We start from the raw sequence: 15,585 nt of genomic DNA, 5'->3' as shown, positions 1-15,585 counted from the left end.
TGGGCTATCATTAGGGATCAGTTTTTCTTTTTCTTACCTCTGTTTCCTTAGGGTAATAGTTACTGTAAGGTTAGTCTCTTACACTGAAGAGTAAGATATCTTGCATTTACTGTGGGGAGGAGGGTGAACATAGGCTATTACGATGCAGTTGCTGACTCTATATATAACGTTCACACCCTAACATACTTCATAGTAACATGACTGACTATTGTTCATTTACTGTGATATATTGTGATAGCTCATTTAGAATAGTAACATATGATAAGTTAATAAGCTTTGAAAACTTAGAAGACTGTTTTCAACCTTTTTATGATATTCTCAGAATTAGTTTTGGGTAAGTTTTGTCACCTATGTTTTGTACTGGGGTAGGCAACGTTTTTTGGCCGGAGTGCTGAAAAACATCACAATGCCTACCTTGGAAGGTGCTGGAGTGCCGGTATGCCAGAAAAACAAAATGAGGGTAGGGAGTACGTGGCAGGCTCTCTGACTATCAGCAGCTACCCCTGGCTCGGGTCGGCTGCAGCCAGGAGGTACAAACAGCTGCGCCAGGCTCTGGAGCCCTAGCATCAGCTCTGTAGCGGTGTATGCATGTGGACGCGCGCCTTGGAGTGGGCAGTGGGGGAGGGCCCTAAGGCAGTGCAACCCTGGTCTCTTCCTGGCTCCTGGCACAGAGCTGGTGACTGGGCTCTGGAGCCTGGCGCAGCTCTTTGTAGCCAGCCTAGGCTCTGGGCAGCAGCAGCAAGCAGCAGGCAGGCTGCAAACAGCTGTGCCAGGCTCCACAGCTCCAGCATCAGCTTCAGGCATGTGCAGTTGACTTTATTGTGTGAGGCTTCCCCCAGTGCCACATCAGTGCCGGGAGCTGCACGTGCTTCATGGGAAGCTCTACGTGATAGAGAATCATAGAATCAATGAGTCGGAAGGGACCTAGAGAGATCATCTAGTCTGACCCCCTGCCATGGACAGGAAGGAGCACTGGGGGTGGCAGGGGTCATAAGACCCCAGCCAGGTACCTATCCAGTCTCTTCTTGAAGACCTTCAGGGAAGGTGAGAGCACCATCTCTCTGGGAAGCCTATTGCAGGCTCTGGCAACCTTTACCATGAAGTAGTTCTTCCTAATATCTAACCTAAACCTATCCTCCCTCAACTTGTGACCATTGTTCCTGGTGACTCCAAGGGGGGCCCTGGTGAACAGACTTTCCCCGAGTCCCTGCTGGTGGCCCCTGATAAAGCTGTAGGCAGCCACAAGATTCCCCCTCAGTCTCTTCTTGTGGAGACTGAAGAGATTCAGGTCCCGCAGCCTCTCCTCATAGGGCTGGCCATGGAGGCCCTCAACCATATGGGTGGCCTCCTCTGGACCCTCTCCAGGTTCTCCACATCCTTTTTGAAGTGCAGCACCCAGAACTGGACACAGTACTCCAGCTGTGGCCTGACCAGGGCTGCATAGAGGGGGAGCAAGACCTGTCCCTGTTAGTAATGCCCCTGTTGATGTATGACAGGGTGCGGTTGGCTCTGCCTACTGCTTCGTCACATTGGCGACTCATATTCATCCTGGAATCAATCCTGACTCCAAGATCCCTCTCTGCCTCTGTGCTGCCGAGAGGGTCAGCCCCTAACCTATAACCATAATGCTGGTTCCCTCTCCCCAGGTGCAGCACTCTGCACTTGTCCTTGTTGAACTGGATCCTGTTCAGATCCGCCCACTTCTCTAACCTATCCAGGTCTGCCTGGATGCGGTCCCTGCCTGCCAGTGTATTCACTTTACCCCACAGCTTGGTGTCATCAGCGCACTTGAACAGGGTGCTCTCCACACCCTCATCCAGGTCACTAATGAAAATGTTGAACAGCACTGGCCCAAGGACCGAGCCCTGGGTGACTTCGCTGCCTACACCCTCCCAGGTCGACATCAACCCTTCCACCACCACCCTCTGGGTTCGCTCCTGGAGCCAGTTTGCTACCCATGTGACTGTGCATTTGTCAGTGCTGCAGCCCCTCAGCTTGCCCACCAGAATTGGGTGGGACACTGTGTCAAAGGCCTTCTGGAAGTCCAAGAAGATAACATTGACTTCCTCCTTCCCATCTAAGCTCTTTGTTACCTGGTCATAGAAAGAGACCAGGTTAGTCAGGCAGGATCGACCTGGCACAAACCCATGCTGGTTATCCCTCAACATTACTTCCCCTGCAGGGCTCTCACAAATGTGGCCCTTGATACTTTTTTCAAAGACCTTCCCCAGGATAGAAGTGAGGCTGACTGGCCTGTAGTTGCCAGGCTCTTCCTTCCTCCCCTTCTTGAAAATAGGGACCACATTGGCCCTTTTCCAGTCGTCAGGGACTTGGCCCGAGCACCAAGAGTCCTCGAACAGCCATGCCAATGGCTCCACAATGACCCCAGCCAATTCCCTCAGCTCCAGCGGATGAAGGTCATCCGGGCCCACTGACTTGGACACATCTAAGCCCTCCAGATAGTCCGTAACTAGGTCTGAACTAACAGTCGGGGGACTCACATCCTTCCTGGGCCTCTCTACGTTATCACCCAAGAGCACCCCATTGTCAGCGTACAGGAACGTGGAAGCAAAGAACTTGTTGAAGAGTTCTGCCTTCTCTTGCGTGTCCGTCACCAACTGCCCTGCCCTGCCTCGCCTTGTAGGGGTCCAGTGTTACCCCGAGACTTCTTCTTGCTACCTATATACTTGAAGAAGGACTTTTTATTAACCTTAATCCTCCCCACCTTTCTCTGAATAACAAACTGGATCATCTCATGATCACTGTCCCCTAGCCTCCCTTGTACTAGCACCTCCCCAACCAGGTCATCCCCAGAGGCTAACACCAGATCCAGTATGGTGTTTTCCCTAGTGGAGACGAGTAACTCCTGCCCAAGGTCCTGAACCTTTGTGAGTGGCTAGACCTGGCTCCTCCCAGTTGATGTCAGGGTAATTCATATCCCCCATGACCACAACATCCTTTGCACGCACAGCCTCCCCAAGCTGCCTGGAGAATTCCAGATCCAGCTCATCCTCCTGATGTGGTGGCCTGTAGTAAACCCCTACCACCAGATCCCTCTCTCCCCGCCCTCCTTGAAGTTGACCCACAGGGTCTCAGTTAAGCCTTCCTCTGGTCCCATTTGGAAGGTAGAACTGGTATACTGTTCCCTAACATAAAGTGCAAATCCCCCACCTTTTTTCCCCTTCCTATCTCTTCTAAACAACCTATAGCCCTCTATGTCTACTGCCCAGTCAAAAGTTTCATCCCACCATGTCTCCAATAGGCCAACCGTCAATTTTACTACTTGCAAGCAGTAGAGGAAGCTCCTCTTGCTTGTTCCCCATGCTTCTTACATTAGTGAAGAGACACCTTAATCCCCCTGTGGGAGCCCTGGGCACCCCCCTTCCTGAGAGACAGCTGGTTCCTTGGTATATAGCTGAGCTCTTACCTGGGCAGGTCCTACACCTGGTTGAGTTATCTCTCGCTCCTGTGGATCCCCATCCCCTGACAAACTTAGTTTAAAGCCCGCTGGAGGAGGTCAACTAGCCTGTAAGAAAACAGGTTGAGGTAGAGGTTGGCCGGACTGGCTGTGCTTCTTGCCACCAGGTGTTTTGGCACCCAAAACACCGAATCTGAAATGAAACAGAAGGCTCCGAAACATCTCCAAAATGAAATGGAACCATCTGAAATGTTTTTGGAAATATTTTGGATGTTTTGGAGATGCCCCCTGGGAATAGTCTGACACAGCCCCTCAGCCCTCCTTTTAAAGTGGCAGGAGGCTGGGCCTAGGTGGGGGATGGGGCTGGGCCGGGCAGCCATGGGGGTTTCTCCCGCAGCTCCTTCAGCTGTGTCTGCCTCTCCCCGGGTGCGGGGAGCCATGGGAGAAGCTTCTATGGCTGCCTTGCCCGGCCCCAGCCTCCCAGCACTTCAAAAACAACCCTCCCCAAAAAAAAACACACAAAAAAGCCCCGCACTCACCGGTTGTAGCAGTGGTGATCAGGACCTCTGGAGGCTCATGGCAGAGCCCCCCCCCCATGCAGTGGGGGGCTGCAGGGATCACCCCGCCCCCCCTTTGGCACCCATGTGGCAGCTCTTGCATCAAATGGGTACAGTGTGGCTTAGCATGGTACCATGCGCTGTCTGGGAGCTGGGGTGGCTCCACCTGTCAGCTGGAGCCTGGCACCACTCAGCCCCAGTGGCCCCAGCTCCCAAACAGTGCACAGCACCCTGCTCAGCCGTGCTGCACCCACGCCATAGGGAAGCTGCCGTATGGGTCCCAGGTGGGGGGGGCAATCTGCTGCCTCCCAATGCGTCATGCTGTGCAGGGGGACTCTGCCATGAGCCCTCAGAGGCTCTGATCACCACTGCTACACCTGGTGAGTGTGGGGCTTTTTTATAAAATCGGGGCCGGCCCACCATTTTTTGGGGCCCCCTGCCCCAAAGAAGCCTGTGGTGGTTCCGGTCGCATTGGCCCCAGTCCCGGTTGCCTCCTGGCCCCAGCAGCATCCCTGCCACACCACCAGCCCTGGCTGCCTCCTGGCTGCACCGGTGCTGGCCACGCCAGCCTTGGCCGTTTCGCAGCTCTGGCACCTGCCAGTGTTTGTGTAGTAAAAATTGCACTGGCCCTGGCTGCCTCTCCACCCCAGCCCCGGCCATGCACTGGCCAGAGCCAGGGCCTGGAGCAGGGCCAGCCTTGGCTGCACAGCCGGGCTGGAGGGGATGGAGCCTCTGGGATCCTTGTGCCCACCCTGCCCCATGTCGTCCCCAGGAATAGCCTGGCAGCTCCTCCAGAGGCGTGGCGCTGGGCAGCCAAGGGTGGGGAGGGCACTTGGCCCCCTGATCTTTGCACAGGCAAGGGTGGGCCACAGCTGTGAGCTGGGCTCAGCCTCTGCTCTGTGTCTCCACACCTCACCACCGCCGCTTCCAAAGTGGCGGGTACTGCCATGTGCATCCCACTGCTGGGCGGGCCAGGTAGTGAGGCACATGGCAGTCCCCACCTCTTTCGAAGTGGCAATGGTGAGCCGCTGGGCTCTGATTGTTCCACGACCTGGCTGGGCCAGGCCCCCAGTCACGGTGAGTGGGGCCTAGGCCGGGTCATGGAACAGTCCCTGCAGTACAGGAGGGAGTGGGCCAGGGGCAGGGGTGAATGATTCGCCCTTCTCTTACCCCACTCTCTCCTGCACTGTGGGGGTCTCGATCTGCCCTCCCCCCAGGCCCATGGAAATAAACAAAAAAAAACAGATTAAAGAAACTTACCTGCCTGCAACTGCGAGTGTGCAGAGTAGCTCAGCATGCCTATACCTTCCCTCCCTGCTGTAGGACCCTGCGGCCAGGCTGCCCTAAAGCAATGCCTGCTGCCACCCTGTGTTTGGGGGGCCAAGCCCCGTTAGCCCCCCACTTCTGCTGCCTATGCGCAGGAGGGCCCTTAGCTGCAGGGCCCCCTGCAGCCGCAGGTTTTGCAGTATGGGACAGGCTGGCCCTGATGAAAATGTTACTCATTCTTTCTTTTCATTCTAGAGCCAGTGCTATTTGCAGCCTAACTACTGCAAAAGATTCCAGAATTACCTTTTGGTTAAATGAGTCTGCATTTGGACATTTTTTTATGAGCCACATACTTGATCTTTAATACTTTTTGTTCTTATTGTTAAAGGTTCTGAAGAAAAAGCAGCTGAAGAATTCAAATCTTCAACAAGTATCTGTTAGAAGGTTTGCATCATTCAATCTCTTTTCAAGAGGACGAGACAGCAAAAGGATTACAGAAGAGGAGACCAAGACTTGGATTCAGTACAAAAGTGTCTTTTACCCTGAGTATAGCATCTACTTAAGGTAACCTTCATTCCAGTTTTAAGATTCTTCAAGTACCTTTCAATTCTTGCACTTGTTACTAATTCCAGTGTTTGTGTAGTTGGGGCTTAGTTTGTGAGTGTGTCAAGGGATTTTTAGTTGTGTATCATATTAAGTAGCCTCTCTGGATCTCATTTTGTTGCCAGAGACATAAAGCTTCAATAAAATAAGGATGGTTGAGCACAGAGTAGGATGCAAATCTAAGAAAGCATTTAATTTTTCCATTAGTTCTTTGTTGTGTCATTAAGTTTCTCCTAACATAAACAGGATATAATAAAACTGAGTAAAATGATTTAAAGCATTTAGTGCTATAAGACTATTTACAAATAATCCTAAAAAAGCTAATTGTGGTGCCATTATGTTTAGTTTTCTTTCATATATATATATTTGTCAGCCAAGCAGTTGTTCAGGAAGAGTATGTTCTGTGTAGTTGCATAGGTATAAGTATACTACCTCTGACATAAGAGTTCTATATTATAAGCAACACTAAAAGTTACCACTATGCAACCTGCATTTTTAGCAGTGCTATAAGGAATTTTCAAAGCTGTAAACTTCTGTATGTAGTTTTTATCTTCTCTTCACACAACCCTGCCTTATCCTCCCCTTTCCTAGTTTGATTTTTTTTTTGTGTACGCATCTTTAACTTGTGCTTGCCTCAACAGGCACCAATGAAAGAGTAACTTAACCATCCCTGAATTAATGCTTGTTCTAAAGCCTCTAATTAGACCTGCTGAGGGTGTAGGATTTTGTGTTCCCTGCACAGAAGAGAATATTCTGAAGAGCCTGAGTCATTGAAATTATAAAGCTGATTTCTGTTTGACTTGAACCTTTAAATTGAAGTCACTCTTGGGGACTAAGATTACACAAACAACTGACCTTCATTAACTATGACATTTTGCTAGGTTACAAAAAAATGCCTGCTGGTCATCCTAAATTGGCAGTTTAGGTATAAAGCCAAATACCAAATTACTTTAAGTCTTATAGGTTTGAATCCAAAGGGAATACAGAATTTTTGTTAATCTTCCATTTTTATATTCAGTGATGCAGTATGGCATCAAAATAAGTCATTCTTATTGAAAAGATTATTTTTCTAGTGTTAATGTAATCAGAGAAAATGCAATATTTATCCTGCATGCAGACCTCTCCAGTGAACCATTAAGGTGTACTAGAGACTGAGCCTTAACACAGCCTCTCTCTGTTTCTTTGCCTGCTACCACCAATTTGATTAAACTGAATGTTGTTATTATCTTCTAAACTTTTGCTAATTACAGATGTGAGCTTTAAGTCAACTATCAAGCCCACATCAAGTTTTTCCCAGTGCCTAACACTATTATTGAATTATTAGACTAGCCCTACCCTCAGATTTGATATTCGTATACTTATGTTTATAACTGTTCCTGTACCAGGGTACTTGATATTGAGTAAATGTTATTTTTTCATTAATAAAATACCTTGTTTCATGTTAAGAGAATTGTGTCACTTGAAACCATATCCTGTAAGTGAATATTTTTTCCCCTATATTACACTTTATGAGAAGGGAAAACATCATAGAACCCTAGTTTACTTGTATTTCATCTTTTGCATGCCTTTCATGTTGGCCAGGGAAAATCACCATACTTTGTTTATTACTGGAGAAGGCTTCTGTTGGGCTTCAACCTCTTACGAAAATTATTCCAGTAAATTGAACGCAGCATTGGGGTTGTATTCTGGACTTTGACAGATGTTATGCTTTTCTGGGTAATGCTGCATGATCCATACCAGGAATGACTTATTCCTAGGTTGAAAAAACACTTTGATCATTAAAATGTTTTGCCTTTAGATTGAACCAAATGGCATTGAGTAGTTTGTACTTGGTTCTGAAAGAGAGAGGAGGTAAAAGGGAATCCTTAAACTTGGTGTGTACTTTTTCCAAGAGGAAATTGCAAATCCCTCCTGAGACATGCAGCTTAAATTAATATCTGGTAAGCAGTGTTGCCTCCCTCCAATTTTGAGAGAGAACTTTTATTGAAAAGGGTAAGTAATGTGAGGCTTGTGTGCCCAGTTGGTTAGCCATGACACCTTTTAAAGCAGCTAACCATGCTTGGGTATATCTGTATGCCTTGAATTAGTCTTTATGGAACTAAACACTTGCTTCTATCTTTTTTTCTCTTTCCCCTAGTTTGAATGATTAAAGTACTCAGTTGTCCCCACGCCTCTCTCATTGGTAATGTAAAGAGGCTTTATTGCACTTTTTATTTAATCACTGCACTCTTAAATAGGAGAGCTCCGTATGCTACTATTTAGAGGAATAAAGTAATGCTGTGACTCCGTTTAAAATTCAACTTAAACCACTTTTGGATTTTCATCCATACATGTTTTCCCCAAGCACACTAGGCTCTTCCTGGGAAAGACCATTGCTTGTCTAGGATAGTAAAAGGACTGTCAGCTATTATCTTGACAGGACTAAGTACTTTAGAAAGTTCATAAGGTTGTTTGTAGCTTTTGGCAAGACGTCTAAAGGCCAAGCTATATCAGTTCAAGGGCTATCAAAATGGATCAGATTGTATATTCAGATATGCTATGACCTAGCTGGAATTGCTGTACTAACGGGATGGGAAGACCATTCTAATAACAGAGTGGTAGCTTCAGCAGGATCTACATGTCAAGTGCACACTGTTGAGATTCATCTAACAGGAGTTTTTCATAACTATGAATGTATTCTTGAAATACTGAAGACAAATTAGAGGCTTTTGTGGGGAGAGTAGAGCTTAAATAGCTTCTTTCAACAAGTACAATTTGTTTGGTTTTCTCATGTGAATCATCACTGCTAGAAATGATTCTAATAAGCTGTATGTGTGGAGGCCACCTGGTTTCCAACTATCCAGGGGTAAATATGCACAATATAGTGATTGATGCTCAGGTCCTTGAGGAGCCAAAGTGTTAAAACCAGAGTAAAATTAACATGTCTTTGTTTTTATCCAACCCTGCAGTAGCTCTCACCCCATGACTAAATCTCATTGAGTTTCCTGTTCTCCCTCACTGCATTCTTACCTACTGCTAATTTTCTTACTTAATTAGAATCATAGAAATTGAGGGCTGGAAGGGGCCTTGAAAGATCATCGAGTTCAACCCCACTACTCTGGGCAGGAATACAGCTGAGATCAAATGATCCCAGCAAGGTATCTGTCCAGTCTCCTCTTGAAGACTTCCAAGGTTGGGAACTGCACCACTTCCTTGGGAAGTCTATTCCAGAAGTCTGACTAGCGGAAGCTACTGTGGTTACTGTCAAATATTCTGTGGAACTAAGAATCACCTTGTATAGCTGATAACGTTATCTGTTAGCAAGGGCAGAAGTGAGGGCTCTGTGTCCCCATGTCCTGCAGGAGTTGGGATTCACATACCCCATTCAGAAGCAGGGACCCCTGCCCTACTCCTGTCTCCTGAGCTCTTCAAGTGTTCCTGCCTCCCCATTAAGCTATGTGCTGCTGCAGGAGCTATTCTGTGCTGACAGAGGAAGCTAAACCAGCAGCACTGAAAAGCTTGCTTATGTCTTTTATAATTGCTATTTGTGTTTTATTTTTTGTTTTGTTTTGTAATTTTGGGGTTCCAGGATAAAAGCCAAGAATAATTTATTCAGTCTTGAATATCATTCACATTTATACTTGTCTAACATTGTTAGTTATAATAATCCATTACAATTTTTGCAATTTAACTGTTTTGTAATACTGTATTTACCTGAATCCAAAATGACTCTGAATTTAAGACAACCCCCAATAATTGGATTCTATACATGGAAAATTATAATTAAAATTTTCCACGTGTAGAATCTAATTATTAGAGGTTTGTCTTTTAAAGTTGTCCCTACTTCTGTGCCAGGGAAAGCAGTGACAGGGAACAGCATTTCAAGCCATGGTAACTCGGCATTCCTGCGAACCGGGGGACAAGGGATGAGACCCCAGCCCGTATAACCCTTGCTCCTTGCTCTGCTTGCTGGTCCCTCCCTGCTGCCTGCCCTCTGTGACTGTGCCTACTGCCTCCCTCCTTGTTATATGCCCTTTGTTGCCTGTCCCCCCATGCCTGTGCCTGACATCTGCCTCCTGTTCTCCCCAGTGCATACCTCCCAACCTTGTGCTCCTCTTGCCACTTACATGCTGCAGCAGCTCTCCTCTAGCTCTGGGATAGTCAGCAGAAGCAGTGGGTCTAGCCCTGCCTGGCCAGGCAAAAGCAGTAGCAGTAGCTCCAGGGCCAGAGTAGAAGGTAAGTGGTGGGAACAGGGGAATAGATGGCACGATTTCCCTTGCTCTCCCCTGCTGCCACACACACGTGCCTCTTTCCCCTCTACACAGTCTCCCATGTGCTCTTACAGCCTTATGCCCCCTACCTCCCAAACTGCAGAAGCTACAACAGCTCAAGGCAGGCAGTAGCTCAGCTCAGGTGTTCCAAGGATCTGGTTCAGCAAACATTTTTGTACCAGAAAATAGATCATCACACAAACTTAGTTTGAGTTTGAGAAAGCAATGCTAAATTGCTAGCCAAGGGAAACACTTTTGTGAATTCCATGAACAGCTTGGAATAAAATGACTACCATATCATGGGATTCCGCACAAAAAAAGATTATATCGTAATACCTGAGGGAAATGCTAATTATAATCCATCATGCTTACCTGGATTCTGGTGTCTAAGAACAAAGCTTAAATTGTGGATTCTGGTGTCTGAGAACAAAGCTTAAATTATGTAATTCTGGATCGTTGTGGTCAGTTTTAGTAGAAGTGACCCCTGCTTTATGAAACTGCTTTCTATATGCCTTCCCTCTCTCTTTCCTATCTTCTGCTTCCCACTACACATTTTCTCTTCATAGTGAGAACATTTTTTTAGGAGCTTTAAGTAGCCATATTTCAAAGCCAGGGCGCTTATAGCACAACATACTTAGAAATACCTGTGCTGTTTTGGTGAATTCTTTATTCTGCTTGATGTTTGATAGTTTTCCTTTCAGAATGAACAGTAAATTATTGTGTTTGGAATAAAATTGTATTATTTTAAGCTACTGTTTACAGGCATTTAACATTTTGGAAGATTATCTTTAGCATTGGAATTACTCATGTTCTTGGTGCGAAGGTGTGCATGTGGTGGAGGTAGTGTGTAAGACTTTTTTTTAAAATAGATTTTGGGATTTGAGTAAAATTACATTTTTCTGCATTGTTGCTACTCCAGAGCCGTTTTTACCACCAGTGTACCTTTTCTTCCTAATATCTAAGCATTTTTATATTGGAGTTTATTTATCCTTGTGACATCTAATTTTCTTTGAAAACAATAGAGTATCAGAGCAAACTCCTTTATGATGTCTTCAGGTTTTCTTTCCTCCTTTGTTATAGGAAGTTTTATTAGGGAATGTGAAGGAGTATATTTTTCATTGTGGTTATGGAGTTCCCGCATCAGAACCTTAAAGTGGCCAGTATTAGTACATATATGAACAATGTTAAGTTTCCCTCAGATTAGTGCATTGTATCTGGGTTTCCTGGGTTCTAATCTGGATTGTTTCAATCAGAAGAATGCATTTTCACAGAGGAAGAGGCTTTCTCTGTTGCTGGAAACTGGTTCTATTCATGGCTTTTATTAGGGTTGAGGCATTATTGACTGTAAACTAGTCTGGTCTTCTTGGTCTGTGTCAAACAGTACCCCAGGGTTCTGCACTACTTTAAATCCTCTGTACCCTCCTGTGTTCTCCCATTTTGCCTCTTGTGGAAAAATTAGGATGGAAGTCAAGTGTTGATGATGATTTTTCTCCCAAATAAAATAGAAAAAAATATTGTCACATTAATTTTGTATTTACTGGCTGTTTTTTGCAGTTTTTTTTATTTCTGTCTCCTTTTTCACTGAACTAGTTTTCCTGGTAATTTTTTATCTTGCATTAATAATATATTTTTTATATTGTATTAAAATATATAGTAACAAAGGTTGCATCTAAAATGTATTGTCTATTTAATATTGTACTTCTAAATCCACTTACTCTTTGAGGCAGGAAGATTTGTTTTACATCTTACTTTTAATTTAAATGTTTTTGGAGATAGGGCATGTTTAGATTGTCAAGATGCCCTAGATGCCATGGTTTCTATTTTTTAGGTAAGAGAATTATCTTTTTATTACTAAATTTAACAAAATTGACTTTTCTACTTTTACAAATTATGGAATTCCTATACAATTGCAAGCTTGGTTTAACAAATTAAAGAAAACAAGAATTACTTTTCTGGCAAAATGTTTTATATTGTTCTGTAATTTGCCATTGTAAATACTAAAATGCAAAACTGGAAAGAACAGTCCCAACTACTTACAGTAACTGATATGTAGTTTGCAAATGATAATCCTCCTGAGTTTGATCAAGCCTATTTGTCGACAGTCTGATATTCAACAAATTGTATCTGATCATTTGGCAGTTATGCAAAGTATAGATAAAAATCATTCTTTCCACCTTCCCATTCCTTTCTGTTGTTTCCAGAATTATAACATCATGGTTCTTTCACGTCAACCACATGTGTTAACTGATTTTTTCCTTCTTATGGTATTATATCAGCATATCACTTGTCAGTAGTTTTACTTAACTTTCTTTATACTTTGTTTTGTATATCTGAAAGATATTATTTGTATTGTTTTTTCTTAGAGGACATATGCATAGAGAAAATAAAGCACTTTTTGTTTTGATTGCATAGTATTAGAGTGTTGATCATCTTTATTCGATCCGTCTCTATCAATGCATGCCATGTGCCTTCATTGTTTACTGACTTGTCAATGTATATTTAAAATGTAGCAGATTTAATGTTCTGAGCCATGTGGTTCAAGGATAATTTTCAGTTTTTGCTAAATGTTTAAAATACTTTCTTCCCTCATTGTGAATGTCCAAAAATATATTATTTGTAGTCTTCAGCAAGGATATTGGTTTAGTTTACATCAGAGGAAAATTGTTGGGAAAAAGTAATAAATTAAAAAAAGTTTATAAGCTCCCTTCTCCCCATGAATCTGTGTAATTTTTCCAGAGATACTGTTTACCTTGAGGATTTTAGATTGTACTAGTTGTTTACTTTAACTCTACCAAATTAATTATTTTGAATTGAAATGTGTCCACACTGGCTTGCTAAGCTGGCTGATAATACTTCCCATGTTAGTCACTGTTCGGCTAGGGACAGATGTTCAAAAAACCTGAGCCTGAATTGATTCAGTCTTTGCAGGTTAATCTAATCTGGCTAGGCTGAATTGGTTTGAAACGGGACAGACATTCTCTCTGGACTAAGGAAATTCAGGCATATGCCTGCAGTGGCTCAGGCTAGAAGTTGGGGGGCGCTACAGCTGCCCTCCCTTCTCTTCTGCAAGGAGCTGAGCTGAGGGGGGTACAGCTAGGCCCGGTAGGACTCTCTCATTAGAGAGGGTTGCCTGCATGGTCCCAGGCTTTTCCCCTCCTGCCTGTTCAAGGTAGAGAAGTGTTGCCAGCCCCCCAGCCCCTGGCTAGCACTTTGAAGCAAGGGGGGAGGAGGGTGTAGTGCATGCATCTGTTGATGATATGGAGCTTTTCAGTCTCCCTCGTTGCTTCATCAGACTGTCTGCAGCAAACTGACAGGCAAGCAAGCCAGCTGAGGGCTGATAATGATAAGAGTCTTTATCACCCGAGTGGTAAAACAGTGGCCTCTTTCCATTACTTCAGACTTCTTAAACAGTTTACTGGCTGTCCTCTTGATTAGCTCCAAACAGCCCTAAGCAGTCACTATTCTGTCTGCCTACCCCAGTGAAATTGGACACCCACACATACCCCACCCCCCACACACCCCTCTCTCACTATGGGCAAACACATGCCCATCATTGGCAAAGATCTGGTGAGGGAACACCTTGAGAAGCTGGACATCCACAAATCAGCTGGCTTGGATGGAATACGCCCAAGAGTGCTAAAAGAACTGGTGGACATCATAGCACGGTCAATGGCAAAGGTAGTTGAGAACTCATGGCACTTGGGTGAGGTTCCCAAGGATTGGAAGAGGTTCAATGTGGTGCCTGTCTTCAAGAAGGGGAGGAAGGGAGATCTAGGAAACTACAGGTTAATCAGTTTGGTCTCAATCCCTGGAAAGATATAGGAAAAAATCATCAACGAAACAATTAACAAAAGGTTAGTGGAATGCAACATTCTGAAAGATAGCCAACATGGCTTCGTTATGGGTAGGTCTTGTCTGACCAACCTCATTTCCTTCTATGACCAGGTGACACATCACCTGGACAAAGGAGAAGACGTTGATATAATCTATTTGGACATCAAAAAAGACTTTGACTTGGTCTCCCGTGAAGTCCCCATGGTTAAACTAGGGAACTGTGGCCTCAACAACCTCATGGTCCAATGGCTGGGTAACTGGCTGTATGGTCAGACCCAGAGAGTGATGGTTGATGGAACTGTGTCAACATGGCACATGCTGATCCGTGGTATCCCCAGGGCTGTGTACTTGGACCAGTACTCTTTAACATATTTAAAGAAGATCTGAATTCAGGTGTCAGAAGTGGACTGGCTAAATTCGCTGATGACACCAAACCATGGGGAAGTGTGGTCACACTAAAGGATAGACTGGTGATTCAAACCAACCTGGACACACTTGCACAGAGGGCAAGTCAAAACCTGGTGGCATTCAACACTGAGAAATACAAGGTGCTCCACCTTGGGGGGGAAAATATTCCACATTATACTTATAGGCTTGGCAGTGCTATACTAGCTACCACCATAACTGAAAGGTACTTGCGGTTCATGATTAACCACAAGATGAATGTAAGCCACCAATATGATGCAGCAACTGGCAAAGCAGATAAAACCCTGGCTTGCATCTATTGATGTATCTCAAGCAAGACCCAGGAAGTCATCTTTCTGCTGTACTCAGCCTTAGTGAGGCTGCAGCTGGAGTACTGCATCCAGTTCTGGGCTCCACACGTTAGGAAGGATGTAGAGAAGCTTAAGAGAGTCCAGAGGAAAGCCACGCACGTGATCAGATGGCAAGAGAGGCATGTGTCTCTTCAGCCTGGAGAAATGAAGGCCTGGAGGGGACTTGATGGCAGCCTATAAGTATATAAAGGGTGTCCACCAGGAACTGGGAGAACATCTGTTCACCAGGGCACCCCAAGGGAAGACAAGTTCTATCAGTCACAAACTCCTGGAAGATCTTTTTAAACTGGACATAAGAAAAAACTCCTTTACCGTCCAAGTCCTCGGAGTCTGGAATAGACTCCCTCCAGAAGTGGTGTAAGCACCTACTCTGGACACCTTTAAAAACCACTTTAAAAACCGCTTATTTTACTGGGATGTTTTGACCCCAGCAGACTTCCTGCACTTGGGCAGGGGGCTGGACCTGATGATCTTGCGAGGTCCCTTCCCGCCCTAATGTCTCTAAAATTAGCTAGCATACCACATGCCTAGTGTCTGTGGGGCTGGGGTCCCTGCTGTGGGATATGGGAGGGAGGTGGGGGGATTTCCTGCTTGAGCAGTCTGTGTGTGTGTGGGGCGGGGGGTGGACAGGGCAGGGGGAAGCCAGGCAGACTGTGCTGTTTCTGCAGTCTCTGCTGGAGCTTTACACAGCATTAGCTTGCAAACCATATGCTTGCTATGGTCCATGCTGTGACAGAGGGGAGGAAGAGATCCCTTCTTAGGCAGTGAGTGGTGAGGAGGTAGGGGCATGGGGAGTCATAGATTTCATAGACATTAGGGCTGGAAGGGACCTCGGGAGATCATCGAGTCCAGCCCCCTGCCCAAAGGGCAGGAAGTCAGCT

At 45.4% G+C, this 15,585-nt stretch overlaps 1 protein-coding gene across 1 annotated transcript in view; it reads left to right on the top strand.

Annotated features, from left to right (window-relative positions):
* Nucleotides 1-15,585, top strand: part of CAMKMT (calmodulin-lysine N-methyltransferase) — a 383,612-nt gene that overhangs the window by 6,723 nt on the left and 361,304 nt on the right. Inside the window, exon 2 of the mRNA XM_019549368.1 lies at nucleotides 5,630-5,805. Within this exon, the coding sequence (XP_019404913.1) occupies nucleotides 5,630-5,805 (176 nt within the window). The remainder of the gene's footprint in view (nucleotides 1-5,629; nucleotides 5,806-15,585) is intronic.

Source organism: Crocodylus porosus, unplaced genomic scaffold, assembly GCF_001723895.1.
Source record: "Crocodylus porosus isolate Cpor-Errol unplaced genomic scaffold, CroPor_comp1, whole genome shotgun sequence".
NCBI lineage: Eukaryota > Metazoa > Chordata > Crocodylia > Crocodylidae > Crocodylus > Crocodylus porosus.
The sequence above is the reverse complement of the archived record's forward strand: the minus strand, read 5'-3'. Positions and strand labels throughout refer to the sequence as shown.